The following is a 13,873-nucleotide window of genomic DNA, read 5'->3' on the forward strand; positions in this document are numbered from 1 at the left end:
GGTTGGGTCAAGGGTACCCATTAGGGTTACGATGGGTTGGGTCATGTGGGTCAAGATGGGTTTGGTCAAAGTCAATTCTACCTATACTCGCCAAATCTCAAAAATTATAAGCTATATGATTCGAACTCAAACCTCCTAACGTGCAAACATTTCATTACACTTCCAAACCACTATGCCAAATTTCATTATGTTACTGAATGCAAAATAAAATAGATTTTTATACCTTTTGTGTTCACATGCAATTTTATACAAAAACTGTTTTACAAAAGCAATTTTACAAAGTAATTTTATAAAAAGAACTTTTATGAAAGCACTTACGAAAGTATTTTTACAAAAATACTTTTATAGAAGTACTTTTACAAAAGCACTTTATGAAAGTGCTTTTACAAAAACACTTTTATCAAAGCATAAAAGCACTTATGAAAGCACTTTTACAAAATTACTTTTACACGAAAGCACTATTATTAAAGTAGTTTTACGAAAACATTTTTATGAAAGCATAAAAGTACTTTTAAAAAAGTACTTTTACACAAATGTACTTTTACAAAAGTACTTTTACACGAAAGCACTTTTATTAAAGTACTTTTACGAAAACACTTTTATGAAAGCATAAAAGTACTTTTATACACTTTTGTAAAAGTACTTTTAGAAGTACTTTTATAAAAGTGCTTTTATGAAAGCACTTTTACATGAAAGCATAAAAAACACTTATAAAAGTACTTTTACACAAAAGTGCTTTTATAAGTGTTTTTTATGCTTTCATGTAAAAGTGCTTTCATAAAAGCACTTTTATAAAAGTGATTTTATAAAAATACTTTTATGAAAGCACTTTTATAGAATTACTTTCATAAAAGTACTTTTGCAAAAGCACTTTTATAAAAGTTCTGCATTTTTCTGTTATTTTTTTGCATTTTTTTGGTATTTTTCTGCATTTTCTACAATTTTTTGGTTTTTTTTTTTTGCATTTTTCATGCATTTCCTATAATTTCCTGGTATTGTTTTGCATACTTTCTGATTTTTTCTACAAAAGTCAATTTTTTTTTATAATTTTTTAGCATTTTCTACAAATTTTCTTCAATTTTTTGTATTTATCTACAATTTTTGTCTTTTCGGGTATATGGGTTGACCTGACTCATTTTTGTCACATGACAGCCTTGAGAGAGATTATTCTCTCAAAATTTATTATTTTGTGTATACGGGTTGTCCCTACCTATTTTGTATTTATAAGTGAGGGTGGTTAAAGGTCAATATGGGTGGGTTATGGTTAGGGTAGGTTATAACCCTTTAATTAGGATTGATGATGGATCATGGTAGGTTGATGGATCAATATGGGTGAATTGATATTCAACTTTTACCCAACCCAACCCCATCCACCCATTTGCTACCCTAATTGGAGGATTGAAAAAGGTAACCATAGAGATTCAAGAATTTAATTTAACATGTAACTGTTGAATGACATATATGACAGACAAGATAAGAGTAAAATAAATGGTCGCCTTAACGTGAGGCCAAGTCAAGAGAGTCAAGGATGTTAAGAGTAAAATAAATGGACGTCTTAACGTGAGGCCAAGTCAAGAGTCAAGGATGTTAGAAGTTTGTCTCTTATATTATATATAAATTATAGGTACAATCATTTTGCATGAGGGATGTTATAGCCACTTCATTGTCGTTGAGCATTCAAAATTTTGACAAGAACAATTATCATCCACTTGTAACAACAATTAAAGGAGCAAACCAACCGAAGGATGGAGGGATGTCTTAATCGGTATGTTAGTTGGATTCGTTCTAGCATAAACGCAGATTCAATTCTCACAATCTTCAACTTTGTTGCGTATCACCAAATACCAAAAAATAATGCTCAGTTTATGAAGAGTGTAAATACAAATTTATAGAATGCAACATTTTATATTTTGTATAGATTTGTATTGTACATATTTGTATTTATATTCCTTTCAAACGCAAATTTATACTATACATATTTATACAAGGTTTTGCTCTCTAAATATTTGTATTTGTATTCATCCAATCTATACAATTTTGTATTATTTTGCATCCATTTGCACAATACATATTTGCATTTATACTCCTTCCAAACTCAGCCGAGCAAAAGTTTTTTTCACCTAGAAGACGTTCTTCACCCAGCTAGTCCTAGACTCCTAGGGCGCATCATACTCACTCTGTATTTTGAGTTCTGCAGATCACAAAGGGATGCCACCTCCTCAATTTTTAGTTCTGTATGCAAACTAAAACCATGGTCCACAGTCTTTACTCTTTAATTCAAACTAAAATCCTTTTCCACTTCCAAATATATTAGCGGCAAGAATGATTTCAGGTCATTTAGATTTTAGACAAGTTCTCTCTGCATAGGCTGACTAGAGAATCCAACCTTCAATTTTTCTCAGCTACTCAAGTTCAAAATCCTTATATCATCCTCTGCAGTAGGGGTGGTGGGAACTGGGGATAAAGATGATGGAGGCAGATCCAAGCAGTCGATCTAATCAGAGGCCTACTCTCGGGTTCTGTGGATTGTTTGGTCTTTGCAGATTTGCTTCATTCTAGAAACCTCTAGCAACCACATACTGGGTTTTTTGACCTTTGGGCACTGAATTTAGGTAAATTTATCAAAATGGCAATAATATGAAAAATTGCTGGTAATTTTACCGCCTTACAACAGTTAAGTATATGGAAATTAGGAAAGACATGCTACTGTTCCGACATACTTGAGCAATGGCATTGGAAAGATTAAGAGCAAACCATTAGAACAACTTTTCACAAGAATCTTATTTCAATAAATTTAAACAATAAAGTTGATCAGCGTTATTTTTACAAACATATCCAATATAAGATAATTAATTTTTTTTAAGAAAAAACTCAGGGTCCATTTGGTTTGTAGTCAAAATTAGAATCTCGATAAGAATAGTCTATTTCCATAGTCTGTTTGGTTCAGACATGAATCAGAATCAGAATTGAAATAAGCTGGAATAGATTTCATTCTCAAGGGAAGTGGAGGGAATGGTCATTCCCTCAGATGGGGGAATATTATTCCAGCAGGAATGGGATTCCGATCCGTCCAACCAAACAGTTGCCTATTCTCTTTCCGATTTCAGACCTCTATTCTACCAAACAAAATGGGCCCTCAGGTTTGTATACCGCATAGAAAGGCTTTTTCACAATATTGGTGTAACATTTCTCACCCCCACCCCCTTAATTTATTGTTTTTAATAAATTAAAATGCTAGTTAAGCCTTTAAGCTTCTTCAACATAGGGTTGTCAATGGGCCAGGTCTGAATTGGGACAGGGTGTCCCAATCACATTCCAACTTCCAATTACCAATTGGGAGAACGTGAAGGACCCAGAACCAAACCAATAAATTAATTATAACTTGGCATTTATAATTATCAATAGTAATATTTTAGAACATTATTTTATTAGCATAATCTTAATAAAAATGAAACTAAAATATAAAATGTATTTTTAATCATAATTATCTTATGTATTGTTCATAAAATTTATATAAGCTCCATTTGGAAGGAGTACAAATACAAATATGTAGAGCGCAAAAGTCAAAACCTTATATTTTATATTATTTTGTATAAACTTATACTGTACATATTTGTATTTATACTCCTTCCAAACTAAGCCATAGAGATATAACAAAATTTACAAAATCTCTCTCCTAATCGGAACAAAATTCAAAACCAGAAGTGACATAATCAATTTGATAAATTCAGTTCTATCGGATAAACCCACACATTGACAACACTAATTTCACATACCACAGAGTTCCCTTTTAATCAGTTCTCATCTGGAGGGGCAAGAAATGACAACTCATTATGAGTAATAACTAATATACTATGAAATAAACAGTGTATTTAGAGGGCGAAAACTTTGTGAATAACCATTATTACCACTCAAACCGATCTAACTTACTAATTTAAATGCTGAGCTCATTATCAATTTTAAATCATCAATTACACAAAATAATGTAGAATTCTTTAGCTATGTACAAGAGCTGCAGGCTGCAGCGATTGGCCAGTCACCGTAATATTTACATATCATGGTCCAACAATATTATCATTCTTAGCATCGGCAATAGAGTCTTCCAAAAAAGAATATTTTATTTTTTAAGCACCCCGCTGCTCCACATATTTCAATTGAATGACTGTCAGTGTCACCATCATGTTAGACTGCTCGTTTGGACTTCGCACTTCGCAGTATCTAATATTGAAAGAAATTCTACATCTTTTGAAAACAATAAGTAACATGTGGAGCCAATTGAAATTATTGAAGGATAGGTCATTCGATTCTGACTGAAGGTGTTGCAAGGAATATCGATGGATATGGGCTTTGAGGACTCTGGGCATACTACCCACGACAATTTTGACCACACCTACCTATACAACACTACCCCCGTGCATTGAGGACATTTCCCCATGCATAACACCATACAAGGGCATGAAATGTTTTTTATGTATGCTTGCAATTTCATATGGGTAGGTGTGGGTAGAGTTGTCATAGATAAGAAATCCAGACTCGGCTTTGAAGGACTGATCAGAAGAAATAAGTCTGGATCTGCTCCTCAAACTAACATTGTAGTATGTCCCAACCACATATGAAAACATCTCTCGTATTTGTATGCTATTATTTATATGAAGATATTCCGATACACGATGGGATGTGTCATGTGATGTAAGTCGGGGTGAGGAACAAATCCCAATTTCAAAAGTAACTGGTTTTTCTCAATAGCAATAGCCACTGAGCTGAATTTCAACAATTATGCATTACCAATAGCAACTTGTAATAGTGGTAAGAAATGAAATAGGTTTGATCAAGGAATCTTCTAGTAAAACTGCTGAATTCAGATTTCATCCTCAGAAAATCCGTCCTTGCAGCCATGTGGAAGCATCTCCTTACATATAGTATTTTCTTATTTCATTGGGAAACATTCCCAATTCGCGGCTGCAAGATCGAAGTGAGGACAAATTTTGAGGATGAAATCTGACTGCTTGCTCTCTTGCAAGGGTTGTGATTTTTACAGGCTTTACGTTACAATGATCTTATCATAGAAGATGACTGCCAAGAAGTGATGCGGTTCACCTCATCCACTGCAAGTCCTTGGATTCTTAGAATATTTAAGAGATAGAATACTGGGTAAAAGAAGCCAAAGGCACAATCATGAATCGCTTCTTCAACTCCCTCTCTCTCCCTACTCTTGTGAGAAGAGTTTATTTCCTGGTAATCAAAAAACCTTTTTACGTTTGTTACTGAGAAAATCAATAGCTACATTCTTGAACTGGGCGGGCAAAATTGACATTGAGGCTCCATTTCTTTGCAGTGCAGTTTCAAATGCAGAGTGCAAATTCTAATTCACTGGAGAAAACATTTAACCGAATGGATGAAACAAAAGTCATTTATAATCACATCTCCGTAGAAATTTGTTGATTTGATCTTTTTACCAAAACCTGTAATTTGAACAAGGGATGTTGGAAGGTATGAAACTATGAACGTCACTGCATATTGAACTGAAAAGGCCAAGGTAGAAGCTGGCTCATCTCGAAAGTTGGTGGATGTAGTTCCTACTTCCCACTGACCACAAGTTTCCTTCCCGTATTTGGTAAAGAGCATAAGCTTCCACTGACCTAGGACAGAATCCCATCTTCAAGACATCAACCATATCACAGACATGCAATAAATGTCACAATGAGTACCAACTACCAAGCACAAAATTGTAACCTGTAAGCCAGATTCCAAATAAGAACAACCCTAAAGACCAAGTATCTAATACCACTCTCTCCATACATGACCATAGGGTTCCCACTTATCAACCAACTGTAGAAACAATTTTGCAATATGATTTATGACCGTCAGTAACCTCTGTTTTTCCATTATCAAGTCGTTGTCAATGGACACCACTTTTGCTTGATTTATAATGACTGCACCATGATTGTTTTCAAACATATGTTCCAGAACCCCACTTTCCCAATGTTCAGAAAACACATTGACACTTAAAATCTTGAAGTTCATGGACAACATGATATGTTAGATAACAGCAGCAATATTGTTGCATTCTGTGCTAAAAGATGTAGGTGGTTGATATAAAAGTTAAATGCTTCAAATGAATGAATCAATGCTATACTTGTAGTAGATATAAAAAGTTAACTCATATTTTAAAGACAGTACTTCGTCACCTTATTATTTTTAACACAAATTTCTTAAACTACCCTTATGGTTTAACTAGTTGACTAAGTGTACCCTTACTGTTTGAAAATTGACTAACTCTACCCTTACTGTTTCTGACAATTGACTAACTCTACCCCTGTTGTTACGTCCATTAACAGAAAGGCAAAAAAGACTATTTTACCCTTTATTCTTCTTCAAATTTTCAAAATAAAACAGAGAAAAGGGGAAAGAAACACTGAACTCAGTGATTTCAGCACTTGCATCCCTATCATTTTTGCACCTAAAAACCCCTTTCATAACATCGTGTTCTGCCTGCCGGAGAATCTATAGTTTGCCACCGCTGTGAGACTCCTGTTCTCCTTTTTCAAGTATTCCCTTTCAAGATCAAGTCCAATAGTCATTAATTTCCCATTATTTTCTTTTTTTTATGTTTCTTTTTTATTTTTTTCTTCCGATCATTTTGGTGTGAAGTAACTGGTATTGAGTAGTCACTGGAACCGGTGATGAAGCTTTCACCGAGCTATTTTTGTTGATATTCTTAAAGCCACCCCAGATCACCAAACTGTATTGTGATTTGATTAAAATCTTGTTTTTTTGGTGATTTCTTCAGCGTTTCTGACGACAAAATCATCACTGCTGCTCTATTCTCAGAACGAAGGGCTGTTTGGCCCAGAGAATCGCTAGGAGGGGTGCCACCGCCACTGTTTTCAGTTCGAAGGAAGTAGGGGATGAATGAGAGAGAATGAATGTGGCCACTGCTGTTTTGCCCGAATACTGCTCAGCGAGGCGACAAGCCCTTCGTTCTCTCTCCCTCTCAGCACAGCCGTCGCAGGTGACGTCAGCCACCGACGAAGGGCTCCCTCCCCTTCTTTCTCTCTTCATCCCTCCGTTCTCACTCCCCCCATTCACCCTCGTCCCTGTTTCATCACGTCACTGCAACAAGTTGCAGCAGCGGCGGACCCCTCCACACACTCGGATACAGATGACGAGTGTTATCAAAGCTCTTCGGGCATTCCACCGGACAATGAGGGAGGAGGGAAACTAAACCGATCCCATATTCTCGGAGATGATATCTTCACTCTAGACGACGATGAGTGGCAAGCTCACAAGAAGATAGCACACATCGTATTGGCTTCCAAGGTGTTCCGGAGTTTCATGGCCAGCGTGAGCAAGAAGCTAGTCGGTGATGGACTCCTGAGCTTGATGCTTCAGGCTGCTAAGCATGGCAACGTCCTGGATTTGGAAGATATGTTCATGAAGTTTGCATTCAACAGTGCCAATACGACTGTCCTCGGTAGAAACCCGAACTCGCTCTCTTTGAGCTCTGCTACTAATGAGATTTCTAAAGCCATCGACGACGGGACGGAAGGTGTGTTCCATAGGCACATCATGCCCAAGAAGTTGTGGAAGTTGTTGGGTTGGTTGGGGGTCGGGAGTGAGGGGAGACTGGCCAGAGCTCGGAAGATCATAAATCGTCACTTGTTAGAGCACATTTCGTTGAAAAGAGAAGAGATGCGCAAAGGGGCGCAGGGAAGTGATTTGATAGCTATGTACATGAATTCTCAAGCTCAAAATGGAGAAAGCAAGGCTTACAGTGATCTGTTCCTCAGAGACATTGCACTGGGCTTCCTGTTTGCTGAGCAGGACTTGACAGGAACGTCTCTCACTTGGTTCCTCTGGTTGGTTTCCACAACCCCTCACATGGAGGAAAAGATCCTGGATGAATTGATGTGGTTAAAGAAGAAGGAAGCAGAAGGTGTCGTCAGAGATCAAAAGCAGCCATGGGTGTTTGATTCAGAAGATCTGAAGGATCTGGTGTATTTCCATGCAGCCATGTGTGAATCCTTGAGGCTGAACCCGCCACTTCCGCTCACCAGAAGAGGTGTTATCAAAGAAGATGTGCCTCCTAATGCGGAGGGGGAGGACTTAGAAGAGAGAGAGTGGGGGCTTAAGGTACGAGGACAATATTGGGTTTTTAAAAATTTGTATAGGTCACGTGGGGTCACATGTGCATAGATTGTGATGAAGCATTAATGGATGCTAACGACAGGGGTAGAGTTAGTCAATTGTCAGAAACAGTAAGGGTAGTGTTAGTCAATTTTCAAACAGTAAGGGTACACTTAGTCAATTAGCTAAACCATGAGGGCAGTTTAAGAAATTTACCCAAAAATTAATAATACTTTAAATAGAATAGATGGGTATATAGGATATTAACTCAATGAAATGAATACGTAACACAATAATTTCTGTTGGTTTGAAGACATGTTACATTTATGCACTTGATGCAGGATACGTGGGAAATTTTTCAGCAGCAATCAACATTTACTGTATAAGAAAGAAAGAGAATAGAAGAACAGAGAAACAAGAAAAGACACTACCACTTTAATAATAATGAGAAATAAACAGCAAACCAATTCATTTTACTAATCACTAGTAAACGATCCATAGGCTTAGACATTTCTTCGTGAGCAAGAAACCTTAAAGACTTGACATGCCATCACCAATTTGTCATTTCCTTAGAGACTTCTGCATGAGTAATAAACCTAACTCAAGAATTTGACGCCCCACCATGTGATTGCTACCTCAGAGATTTCTTCTTGTTGAATGATCTTTTTGAATGTTTACTTTAATAACCAATTTATATGATAACACAAATTTCCAAGCTCAGTTATATTGTAAATAAGATAGTAGCAAGCTAAAGATTTAATATAACACCAAAATTTTGAGATTTAAGCTGAGATAACCGAGCTGCCGGATATTACTATAAATCTATAAGACGTTCTGGGGGCAGCTTGTGGTTGTAGCCTGTAGGCCCCAAAGATGGATACAAGTCCTAAAATCACCCGCCCCCCCTCAACCATTGGGACTCGGTGCTACTTCACATGGTTTCTTTTTCTTGTCTCACATCTGCATCATTACTGAACCCACAAAAAAAGAAAGAAGCACTGTGATCCCCTGAGGAGTGACAAAATGAGATAGTACCGGACAATTTAATGGGTGTTTATACCAAATGCCAACAAGAGGGTAATCCTATGGTATCAAGAGAAGAAAAACATTTAAAGTCAGAAGGAATTAACACCTAAGGGCTAAGAGGCAGCAAAATCAGCGTTGAGCAAGAGCTGAACCTGGTAGGAAACTAGGATAGCATTTGAAGGCAAGGGTTCTGGCACTGTGGAACAAGATTGAAATCTCACCCAAAAGACACGAAAAGTGCTACAGATCAAGGGAACTATCAAGTGAAACAGTACCAAAAGTGAAAATCCTTCATTCAATAACTTACTAGGGATAAATTGCAAAATCAACATAAACCTCCAAACGAACAGCAGAATGGTGCGTTTAATGCTAAGAATGGGACCAATTGAGCATAGAACTAGACAATGCAGCTTGGTTGAACATGAAGCCATCAAATTAACCAAACCCCCCGTATCCGTATAAGCAATTGAGAATTAAGAATTTTTCCCTCTTCACTAAATTGGGGATTTAAGAGAGATAAAAGGTATTAACTACAAAATCTGCAATACATGGCTAATAATCAAAACTCAAAGAACTTCGATCTAACCAGATAAAAACGGAGAAGCGGGAAAAAAGGTTGTCTAACTATTGAAGTATTGATCATATAACTGAACTACCCTTACCATGTTGAACCCGAACTTATTCCGCTTAGAAGAAGAAAAATGGAAATACATAAACTTGTTAGCTTTTTGAACCCACTCTCTGATTCTCTGCCATTTGCGAGAAAACCTTTGTTGCAAACATATTGTCATCAAAATATCTGGCATAAGGGTGCTCCTTGGGGACAAGCCGTCGATACTTCTGGAACTGTTTCTCGGCTTCATCTTTCTTTCTCAGTAACGTATAGATAATCCCCTGACAGAGATACGGCCGGAAATCCCTCGGTTCCTCTTTAACAAGCTCCTGGTAAACCTTCAAAGCATCCATGTAATTCCCCTCAATAACCCTAACCTGAGCGACCAGTAACTTGAAATCCCTCAAATTCTCTTTCTTCTTCTCCTTCTTACACCTCTCCATAGCGCTCTCAATTCTCTTCAACACGTTTTCCAAGTCAGCCGACTCCGACTGCGAAGTTGCCATCACAAGGCCATGGTAAGCTTCAACAAAAAGAGGGTCTTTGGATAGAATCTCTTCGAACCCTAACTTGGCCAATTCGGCGTCTCCGCTGTAGTTTTGAAGGTGCGCCTTGAGTAAAGGCCATTCCCTTTCAGACGGTTCGATTTCGATCAGTCGGTCAATGATGGCGATTGCTTCTTGAAGCTTGCGAGCTTTAATCTTCACCTCCATTAGGGATCTGAGGGCTTCAACGTCGTCAGGGTGGGACTCCAAATACTCTTCGATGGTACTCTCTTTCTCTTCACCATTGAAGGTTTCGGTGGTCTCCCTGCTGGTGGATTCGACAGTGGGTGTAGGGATCGGCGCGGCATACGAGGGTTTGCTGAAGCGATTGAAGAAGAGAACACCGGCGCCAATAACGAGGCAGGTGGTTTTGAGGACAGAGGAAAAGGGTTTTAGGATTTCGAGTGGTAGCTCCGAGTGATGGCTTTGCTGTGGATTCAGCGGGCGAGGAGCATAAGAGGCTTGGACAGATTTAGGCTTAGGCTTCGAAGAGGGGATCTTGGAGAAGGAAATGGAGGAGACGGGTATTGACAAGGACAGACGGCGATGGAATGAGAGATGCAGAGGTTGGTGATGGTGATGGACTTTAGCCAGGCTCTCCATTGTATCAGTCGTGTCGTCTGCTCTTATTAGTTCTTAGTTCTGACCGGAAATTGCAAGTGTAAAGAGAAGGGGGAGAGGGGGAGCTAAAACCCTCGCAAGAGAGGGAAAAAGGGAGGAGGAAGGAAGTAAAACCCTTCGTTATAGCATTAATGTATCAGTAGTCGCCTCTTCAAATTACAATATACACGTATACGGTATACCACATTATACCATTATTATATAGGAAAAAATTCCAACCAATACCCTTTAATTTGAGTAAGTGACAACTTGTTCCCCGAAATTTAAAATGTGAAATCACTTTCCGAATTTTTGAAACGCAACAATCTAGTATATTTTTGGCAACGATGATGCTGCAGATAAACGGTACAGCTGAATTGCTGATGTGTGGGTTTGAATTATCATTTTTTAAGAAAAGTGTTTTTTTTTGTTTGAAATAGTTGTGGTTAGGTAGGATGTTTCTTGAGCGGCAACAACTTTTTTCTATTTGGTACTAATGTTCTAATAAACATTTTCAGCACTCGCACTCATTATCCAGTGTCACACCACTGCCATCTCACATTCCTGTTGTTAACAATGAGTCGCAGCTCCAGAAAATGTTAAATTCGGCGTTGCTCCAAGCCATGCCTTCCCGATTTCTAGGGTGTGGCTTGGAGAATCACTTTTTTATGGAAAAACGATTCCAAACAAACACCTGTCTCCTAAAGCATCGCTTTTTCTGATGTGGTGCCATTTTTTGGAGTAACGACAACAATGCCAAACAGACGCCTAGTATTTGCCATTAATGGATCGTCAACTATGTATATCACGTGACCTCATGTGCAATTTAGGAGTTTTGAAAATGTAAAAATTACCCTTGTAAATAAAACACACCGTTCATCATCTTCTTCATCAATATTCAAGAAGATGAAACAAAGACCAAGCTTTCTACCACAAATACCACAAAAGCAATCTTTTCTAACATACCCACTCATTGCCTCATTGGATGGTTGGAATTGCTCCAGATCATTCTTGTTTTATTTTTATTTTTATATTTTAATGAGAACTTTGTCAAGTAAATCCCTAGTACAGATGCGACATGCCCAAGGTTCTAACTCCTAGTCGGGCCTAACTCTTTTTTGTCTTGGCTTCCTATCCAATTTCAATGTCTCACCTGAATCCCCATCGGATGAAGCTTCAACTGATTTGGTAAAAGAGCTTGAAAGGTTAGAATGGAGATCAACCACCCTCCTGAATGTTGTTGTTAAGCTCCCGGATCAGAACCACACGAAGCAATTTTCTTGTAAAGAACGCAATCAAAAAATGGTGCATGTTTGGATAAAAGAGAAATCATTCTCACAAGAAAGTAAGCTAAGGGATTTTGGCCAAGGACACTGGGAATTCTCCGGATAAGCTGTTATTGTTCAACCTCCTATACGATTAGATACAAGGAAACAAAGAAAAGATAAGAAGTAAGAGATTAGATGCAGAGGACTAATGAGAAAGATGCATGAATTCAACAAAGAAAGAGATGAATAACTCTCTGTGTCTATTCAAAAAACTCACAAGTACAGCAAACTGCTGAGTTGACCCAAAGACATGGGAATGTTGTTGGAGAACCAGTTATAGGATAAATCCAACGTCTGAAGCTTGGGAAGGTTTTCGAGATCCATCAGAATTTCTCCATAAATGTTATTGTTCTGCAATAACCTACAAATTTCAACCCAAACAAGAAAAAAAAAAGCAGAAGAAAAAAAAAACCAAATGGATGTGTGAAAATTTCAGTTTGCTATTTGGTTGATTATCTCTTAGAGGAAACAAAATTAAAATGGATGATTGGTTCTGATTTTAGTGGATGGTTGATAAAGAAAATTAGTTGACACTTAATGGGTATTTGTGTTTCACATGCCACTTTACATTTGGTTAACGACATGTACTAGATTGTTACATTGCATTTTAAAGTTCGGGGACCAATTTGTCACTCGAGCCAAAGTATAGGGTATTGATAAGGAATTTTCCCTATTATATATTGCAAATGCCAAACAGGCCCGATTCAGTGAGCCTACGACTAGCCCAACTCATCTCAAGCTCTTGAAACAGGGATGATCATGGACTCTGTTGTATGGGACTCAATATACGACTAGCCCGGCCTAAAAATCTTAAAGACCGAGATCAGCATGTTTTATGCATAGGCCCTAGCTAGCTGGACCAAATACAAAAGCATAGGATCACTTGGTCAAGCCAAGAATTGTGAAGTCCGGACCGGATGGGTTTCTCCTAATTAAGGGTGTCAAAATCAATTTGGACGGATTGGACTGACCAATAGGACATAATGAATTGGGTCAATCCGATCAGAATATTTATTAGATTAGATTAGGCCTGGTCTGTTTGTAATAAATTTATATTAGATTAAGCCAATATCTGGTCTATTGGTCTAAGTTAAGAAAATAGGTGCCAATGAATGATTTGGGTTAAAACCAATTTAAATTAAATCAAATTTGAACAGATTAAATGGCCAAACATTAAATTGGACTGGTTCAAAATATTCATTAGATTCGACCTGATCCAATTGTAATGGACTCACATTAGACTGGATCGGATTGGACCAAATCCAGTCCATTTGACACCCTATTCCTAATAAGCCGTCGTAGCCGTGCTAGGATTGGTCACCCTTATGAGGAAATATTTTGGATCATGTTTGGCATAAGCTCGGCCATGCCCTTCCAGCTTCCCGGCTAGGCTAAGCTCATCTGACTAATTATTCTGATACGAATTTGAATTGATCCAGGTTTAGCTCACGTGAGCTGCTAGTTGAGCTCATTTACAATCCTAAATGGTATTAGCTTTACATACATGGCATGTGCAAATACCGGTGTGTGTCAATGGATCGTTTTGCCCCGATAGCCGGAACAAAACCAAATCGATTATGGGCTCGTTTGGCACGTCTTTTTGAGAAGATCTTCTTGTAGCTCTGACAGTCAAA

General features: G+C 37.8%; 2 protein-coding genes across 5 annotated transcripts; one reads left to right on the forward strand and one right to left on the reverse strand.

The window, feature by feature from the left end:
• Nucleotides 1-5,294: 5,294 nt before the first annotated feature.
• On the reverse strand, nucleotides 5,295-11,084 carry LOC148870131 (protein SLOW GREEN 1, chloroplastic-like). 4 transcript variants are annotated; one of them, XM_088970847.1, is made up of 2 exons: nucleotides 9,816-11,084; nucleotides 5,295-5,634 (listed from the first exon to the last, which is right to left on the reverse strand). In XM_088970847.1, exon 1 carries the CDS (start codon nucleotides 10,912-10,914, stop codon nucleotides 9,874-9,876), a length of 1,041 nt encoding a protein of 346 aa, XP_088826973.1. In that variant the 5' UTR covers nucleotides 10,915-11,084; the 3' UTR covers nucleotides 5,295-5,634; nucleotides 9,816-9,873. The 4 variants fall into 4 exon arrangements, with proteins under 4 accessions (XP_088826973.1, XP_088826970.1, XP_088826971.1 ...); XM_088970844.1 differs by having other exon boundaries at nucleotides 5,295-5,639; XM_088970845.1 differs by having other exon boundaries at nucleotides 5,295-5,656.
• Nucleotides 6,619-8,250, forward strand: LOC148870132 (alkane hydroxylase MAH1-like). Its single transcript, XM_088970843.1, has one exon. The coding sequence runs from the start codon at nucleotides 6,913-6,915 to the stop codon at nucleotides 8,194-8,196; it is 1,284 nt and encodes a 427-aa protein (XP_088826969.1). The 5' UTR covers nucleotides 6,619-6,912; the 3' UTR covers nucleotides 8,197-8,250.
• Nucleotides 11,085-13,873: the final 2,789 nt, after the last annotated feature.

This window comes from Nelumbo lutea, chromosome 2 (assembly GCF_056320005.1).
Source record: "Nelumbo lutea isolate HS-2025 chromosome 2, American lotus-T2T, whole genome shotgun sequence".
In the NCBI taxonomy this organism is placed as follows: domain Eukaryota; kingdom Viridiplantae; phylum Streptophyta; class Magnoliopsida; order Proteales; family Nelumbonaceae; genus Nelumbo; species Nelumbo lutea.